This window comes from Phalaenopsis equestris, unplaced genomic scaffold, assembly GCF_001263595.1.
Source record: "Phalaenopsis equestris unplaced genomic scaffold, ASM126359v1 Scaffold203729, whole genome shotgun sequence".
Taxonomy (NCBI): domain Eukaryota; kingdom Viridiplantae; phylum Streptophyta; class Magnoliopsida; order Asparagales; family Orchidaceae; genus Phalaenopsis; species Phalaenopsis equestris.
In genome coordinates, this window is record NW_018223334.1 from 2,993 (window position 1) to 10,795 (window position 7,803).

The 7,803-nt window shown below is 31.4% G+C and overlaps 1 protein-coding gene across 3 annotated transcripts in view; it reads left to right on the forward strand.

The window, feature by feature from the left end:
• The first annotated feature begins 1,946 nt into the window (after nt 1-1,946).
• LOC110036206 (pre-mRNA-splicing factor SPF27 homolog) overlaps nt 1,947-7,803 on the forward strand; it is a 17,167-nt gene continuing 11,310 nt past the window's right edge. For all 3 annotated transcript variants that reach the window (XM_020740600.1, XM_020740602.1, XM_020740601.1), the window contains exons 1-2: nt 1,947-2,262; nt 3,683-3,858. In XM_020740600.1, coding sequence (XP_020596259.1) covers nt 2,026-2,262; nt 3,683-3,858 — 413 coding nt within the window. In that variant the 5' untranslated portion in view covers nt 1,947-2,025. The remainder of the gene's footprint in view (nt 2,263-3,682; nt 3,859-7,803) is intronic.

Below are 7,803 nucleotides of genomic sequence, written 5' to 3' on the forward strand. Positions count from 1 at the left end.
TCTCCAACTGGATCTGAGTACTTTTCTTAAGGTTTGGGATAAGAAACTAAACGAGTCATATAAAAAGCATGAAGAATATTGCAAACGATGAAAGTAAGAAATACTTCAACAAATGTTTGAATGATTTACTAACTATTACATACAAAAAAAAGAAAATCTAAAATAACTGCTCAACTGAAACATATTATAGAAAACGAATTAACATGCAATTAACTTGAATATAATTATCAAACAAAACCTACATCAATTTTGTATAAAAGAAAAAAAAATAATCACTATGTTTTGACATCATAATTGAATGATATGATTTAAGAGAAGAGACACAAGCTGCATATAAATACTTAATTTTCTAGCATTTTTGTCGCAATATGTAATGGTAAATAAAGCTAGTTAACTCATCAAATGTTTCACCGGGTATCTTTGACAAAATTAAATTTGTGATTCCCTATCATTATTTCCTTTTTAATCTTCAAAATGAAAGGGTTGATTTTCATTTCATCATCAAACTTATGAGTGAAATTAAGCAGAGCTAAAAAAATATAACTTCTAAATAGCTTGACTATTGTATTAAAAGTAAAACTCAAAATTTTCCAATACCAGTCATGATACTAAATCACCCAAGATATCACTACACAAATTTATCTTTACCTGAGTTCAAGCTCCTCTAGATACATATCAAATCAACCAACAACAAGCACAAACAATAGTAGATATCTCAATAAAAAATTGTGCTTCTAACCCTCCAACAATATTGCATAAAATTAATAGGAAAATACACCTACCCAATCCAATTAAACTAGTTTCAACTTCAATGCCATCGATTTGGTTATAAACATGAGATTCTCTGTCTTTACCTAAATCTAGGGCTAGAAGAGAGAGGGGAAGAAATAAGAGGGATACCTTCCTCAATGCTTCAGGTAGGAGCAGAGGAGGAGAAAATATGAGAGTTTTGAAGGTCTGTATATGCCACGATCAAGTCGTTGCCCTCCCAACTAGCTCTAAAAGCCTCCGCGTAATTTTCTTTCCTGCGCATGGATTGACGAAGGTGAATGCACAGAGCAAACATAGTTCAAATCAGGTAAAATGAAGAGTTTTGTATTCCTTTTTGGTAACATTAAAGTTTTAGTTCTATATATGTAATATTTAAGGTTTAGCTTTTCATGTATGTAAGAACCCCTAAAGTTTAATAGATGTGATTGTAAAAACTATTTCTTTGTTTAAAAATTAGCTATACTAATAATTGGCTGAAAAGGAAGTATCTTTTATTTTGGGGTATCATGTGCATACTATCGAATTCCTATGTATTATGTATCTGACGCCTAAAGTTTAATTTTTTCAATTAGGCCGTAAACTGTTTTTAGTTTAACTTAAAAAAGTAAAATATATTTTTAATATATATATATATATATATATGTATATAATTTTTTAAAAGTAACATTGACCGAACCGATCTCATACATATTTTAGTTTAAATAAACGAAATTGTCTATGTAAGACATACACTGCACTAGGGCTGTCAAAACGGTTTGTTGTTCGCGAACATCTCGTGTTCAGCTCGTTAATTTCGTTCGATAAGTTAACGAGCCGAACACGAACTAAGATGTGTTCGTTCGTGTTCGGCTCGTTTTGGCTCGGAATAATACTCATCATGTAATTAAGAAAATAGAATAAAAATTGCTAAATTATATTCAAATGATGTTTTAATATAAATAATAATTTTTAAATCTTGTTCAAATTCTTATTGTCTTATGTCTTATGACTACATGATTAGACTACATGATTAGTATTATTAAAATGACTCTTTGCTCTTGAACAGCCGAACACGAACACACTTTTTGAGCTCGAAATATAAACAACCCGAACACATGCTCGTTTACACCCCCTCCAATTCACTGCGTAAATAATATAAGCATGCCTTATATCTCTCGTGACTTTCATATAAGCTTTATAAAACTATCTGAGCTTATAATTGTCCGTTTATTGGAGTTCTTCTTCTCTACGGCAAAATCTTGGCCTCCTCGAGCCATGGCGGGACGAGAGGTACTGATGCTTGAGGCCCCGCCGGACCCTTCTCGAGAGGGCTGGTCTGTGATAAGCCAGAAGGAGTTCATCGACGCGCTGCCCTACATTGATGACGACTATGGCGATCCCAGGGTGAAGGCGGAAGTAGACATGCTTGTCGAAGCCGAAATGCGCAAGAGCGTCAAGAAGCCGGCCGATTTCCTCAAGGATCTCCCTCCCCTTCCCAACTTCGGCTTCGAGGTCGGACAATCACCTATTTCTTTTTCGTTTAGCAAATCAATGGTTAGGGTTTTGATGTAGAAAGTTTTATCTGGATGCTGATTTTTTATTTGACCTTAATTCTATTGCGAGTGTTTGGTACGTTACGAGCTGGCTTCTTAGTTTAGTTCTCGTGTCAAAGTAAGTCAAGCTGTGTTTCGTTTGAAGGAATTAAGTGGAAAGAAAATATTATCTACGTCGCAATTACATTTTTTAATTTTTGGTTTGGTTGTAGTTTACAGGCAGAATTGCTTCCGCTGCTTGAAAAAATAACTAGCTGTCTGGGATTTGTGATAGATGAATTATGTTCTTGCCCAAAAGCTTGATGTTGAATTTGTTGAATTCTTTCTTTTAGTTCATGGCCTGGCTAGTGCTAATCTGTTGATGTTTTTTCTAGTCTTATTTAATTAGAGTGTTGAATAACAAGATCGAGAAGGGAAACAAGTTATTCATAGATGAATAAGCGAAGAGATTGGCATGCTTGAGATGCACAGAAAATGTACAGTAGGATACATCGGAAAGTTACATTTTGTGCTTGTGAAGTGCTGTGGCTGTCCCCATTATGTTATTATATTTCAATGATGCGTGAAGGTGATCTTTATGTTGTGTTGTCATATAATGAAATTCCATTTTCATATATTCCACATTTGTATTTAAATATGTTTAAGGATTGGATATGGTGACAAAAGACAATAAGAGAGTTAGAGAAAACACTGCAACAGTATAAACAAATAATAGATGTGTTCTCATTGAAAATAAAAAATAAGAAAAATTCTAAGCTATCTTCTGTAGAAAAACTCACTACTCTATGGAAGTACAATGCATATTAAATATGATAACATGTGCAGAAAATAATGTTAAAGTTACTTACAATACGGGAAATCTATAAGAGTGTAATAGTGTGAATACACATACAAGAAGGAGATTTAATACTTTGATAAAACTAAAGATAGATTAGAGGGTCTGGATGCTTAACTTGTGTTTCAATTATTTTTTTCCAAGGCATATGCTAGACGTTTTTTTTATTAGACTTGACATGCGCTGAGTTTATATAAGGCATGTTAATGTCGGACCTGCAGCCGGCTTGCAGATGACTTCTAGACTTGTCCATTCATTCTAGCTTGATGCATTGTCTTAATTAAGATTATCAGTGTATTTTATTTGAATCATTACATTACAACCCTGTTTGTTTTGATACCTCTAAATATAAGTTTAGATTGAGGTTAGCACTAATATATTCAAAGTTAAAACTAGAGTGATGCATTATCTTAATTAAGATTATCAGGGTATTTCATTTAAATCATTACAATTTTTGTTTTAATACCTTTAAGTACGAGTTTAGATTGAGCTTTGTGCTAATATATTTGACTTCAAAGCATTATAATGTTAGTGGTGGTTTTAGAATCATCCCATGCTTGCTAGAGAGTATGATCGTGTAAGAGCCGGAAAGCCTCCGACAACTTTGGAGATGTCTCGTTATGGGTTAGAGCCTCCCCCGCTGAATAAACGTAATGATGTGACTGCTTGGAGGCAAGCTGTACGAAATGGTCAAAGTCTACTACAACATCAAATTATACGGTGAGTTTTTTCTATAACTCTTTCAAATGATTATTGTTTTCTGTGATTTTACAATAATGTTTGTAATTTTTGCTAATATTGTGAACTATGTAATTTATGTATTTACTCGTCTCACACCTAAAATTTTATATTTACACACATAGCACTCAAATCCTTAGTATCACATAAAAAATAGCATTATCATCACTTTTTAAAAGTGAAATATACCTTTTCATGCACAGGATTAAAACACCAAAATGCTATGTATGTAAAAATTAAAGTTTAGGTGTGCTATATGTAAATACATAAGAATTGTGTGCTAGATATGTAATTTTTTCCTATTCTTTTTTCTGAAAAAATTTCAACTGAGGGAGCTTCTATGACATCTATAGGTGTCTTAATTTTGGTTGTAAAATATGGGAAAAATGGGTAAGTGGCAAATAGGTGATTGATTTGGCAATAAATGGTGACATAGCTGAGTAGAATGAAAAGGGTGCATCGATTAGAGCCTTGTTTGAGTAGTGTGGATGATTGTTTGTTGTCTGAACTATTTCAATAAATAAATTTTTTTGAGAAAAACAATTGTGCTGTAACATGACCTGGTTAAGTGAATTGCAGTGTAACAAAACTTGATTAAATGACAAAAGATCGACGTAATTATTTATTAGAAAATAATATTAATTTTATTTATCTTAAAATTAATTAATGAATTAAATAAATTACTATCAATTTTCATGAACTTAAATTGAAATTAATAAAAGTTGTAGTGTTATTTATACAATAATGATAAGCTTTTTTTATAGAAAGAAAGTTTGTAATATTCATTATTCAAAAGCAGATGATGATTGGAGGTATAATACATAATATTTGAATTATTTTGGGTAATATCAAAATGGCTTAGAGTTACTTTTGTCTTAAAAAAATTCAACATCTTTTTGAATAATATTGTATTTTTAGAATGCATGCTTGTTTATCTTTATCACCATTTTTATTTTTAAGCTTTTGCACATTAGAACTTTTTCGTACGACAATTAACATAACTTTTACTGAACACTTAAAAATTGATGTGCTATCTTAGAACACATAATTGATTGACAAAAACCATAGCCAAATGAGGCCTGAATTTTATGTTGAAACATGATGGTGATGTGTGTATTACGAGTAGTAGGGGGTTTAACATGGGCCCAAGGAATGAGGTAAAATGCCTTGGTTAAATCCTTGCCTATTGTAGGAATGTGGCTATATTGGAAAGCAATTTTCATTGATAAAGCCACATAGATATATTTGTTACGATGATTTTTAGAATCAATAGTGAATTTGTTTTGCATAAGTTGTTTAGTGAGGCCTTCAAGAGAAGAAGATTGGGTAATCTATATCCAAATTGAATGGTCTAAATGTTGATGTTGGCTAGTCATAAGATATGAGCTTGTATACGTTGCATTCTTCATTACTCGTCATCGAATCTTGTGTTTCTTTTGGTCGTGCTATTGGTGTTGAAAATTAAAATCTATATTTAGAACTAGTTGATAATGAAGTAATTAGTCTTTTTGGTAGGATTGCTAATTAGGTTAGTGTGGAAAATTAAAATTGGATTTTATTACTTTGTAAAAGAGCTATATATGTGTTGTAAACTACCAAATAGGTTAAATGTGCTTTTTTATCTGATAGTTCATAGAAAATTATTTTCTTATTACTTAAGTAGTCTTTTTAAGAAGTAAAATGTAAATTAAAAGTTAAAATGGAAAAAATATGCCTATAACGCTAACATGTTATTTTATAAAGAAATTTGGAGCGCTTTTTTTGTCCGGACTCCTGACGTAGCTCTATGTGCGGCGTAGGTTATTCTTGAGTTATTTTCAGGTTATTTCTGGGTTATTTTCAATAATACCGAAATAACCCAGAAATAACCAAAAAATAAAGATCGCGGGTTATTTCTGGGTTATTTCGGTATTATTGAAAATAACCCAGAAATAACCTGAAAATAACAAACTTCGTTCGCACGTGTTCGCACGTAGAGCTACGTAAGGAGTCCGCACAAAAAAATTTTTGAGAAATTTGAGAGCTATAAATGAAGTTTTCTTTGATATATATTTTTTAAATTACAACTAAAAGTTTGATTGAATCAACCATTTATAGTTAGATTTTGTTGTGGAATTTCTTATAATTAAAATAGTGCCATTAAATTGCAAACTTTCTAAACATGATCAATTGATGATCTAGGAGGATTGTAGACTATGAACGGCAGGCTCAATTGAAATGCCAACTATTTGGGCTTGGGTTGGGTCTATGTAGTTTTTTTGCTAGCTCATGGTTGGCTTGATTTTTGTTTGAATTGATGCTTTGTTATCTATTCCTAAGGTGTTTGAATTTTCCTCTTCTTCCATTTAGGAAGTATTTGATTTATTATGAGAAAGTTCGTTTGCTTCTCAAATTAACAAGTGATTCATCTCCTTGCAGTTATGAGATTTCTTTTTGTCTTGCATTATAAATAAATGTTACGAATGGAAAGAAATAATATTTGGAATTCACCTAAAATCTATCCTCACCATGTATATATATCCATATATATACCCTTTATTGAGAGCTATCTATCTTGGGCGAAACTTCTAGACAGCTTTGATCTGCTCCAAAATGGTTGGATGGATCCAAATCTATGTCAAAAAAAAAAAAAATGTTGTGTAAAAATCAAGATGCATCGAGTTGGAAAGGAGTTCTAGCAATTATGAAGAAGGAATCCATAACTTCTTGGATCAGCAATTGAATTCTTGATTACTTGATCCTTAGGTCTGGATCATTATTATTGCATGGGCAGCAGCAAAAAAGTGCCAAATTGGAGGGGATTTGTTGAGGTGGAAAAAAAAGGGGAGAAGTTTTAACCAACTTCTCAACCTATCTCTTACAAACTTTAAATTCAAAACTCTTTGATCAATAATCTATTTCTTAGTCATTTGGTATCATGCATGTTAATAATGCAAAATAACATGTACTATGGCGCATAATGTGCTGTGGTACACCCCTTGTGCCATTTTGATGGTAATCCGTTGTGCAGTGACCCGCATTATCACGTAAGTATACATGTAAATTAAGTGGTATACAGATTATGAGTTTGAGTTATCGATCCAACGAGAAACAAGTTATTCTCAAAGAGGTTTAATTACTAATTTACTAATCTTAAATTTAGTAAAAAATATTTTAGAATTTTGAAATTTTTAAAGTTTCTAAATACTAATTTCAAATTTAAAGACTAAAACTAGGAGAGAAAGGTTTTCTAATGGTTTGAAAGTCTCTTTGAATTGATTTAGTAAAACCTAAGTTTCTTCAAGTGATTTTCTATTATAAGTGTCATTTGGGGCCTAATACTTTCTTATCCTCTTCCGAGATATAACAAATGTTTGAGTTCTATATTATATTCCTAGGCATCCACATTTCTCAAAATGATTACAAATATTTAATGACAATATTCTTATTCAACTAAACTCTAGTGTTTTAATATAGTTATGCTTCTAATCTTCTTTCGATAGTCCTAGATTACAACTAATTTTAACAATTCAAATGATTAGCTTGAATATAAATTAAGATAGGAAGGTTAAAATAACAACTTAAAATATTCACTAGTTTCAAGAATCGAGCAAGGATTTCTCTAGCTTTTAAAGAGTGTCATTCCAAAGGAATAAGAAATTTTAAGTGTTACGCATTAGTTGATACTAAAATATGAATTTCTTTGATAAAATCAAATTCAATTACAAAAATAAAGGACTAAAAAACTAGATAGCAACATCATTGTTCCTAAGTCTTGATTGCCACCCACAATCTCCTCTTTGCTTGATTATAAACACACATTCTTTCCTTTACACAAGTAAAGTGTATTAAAGATGAAAATCAAAAAGTACTTTTCTTAGAAAAAGATATTCAACATAGGTGGGTGAGTTACTTTGATAAACTTTTTAATGAAGTTTCTGAAAATAC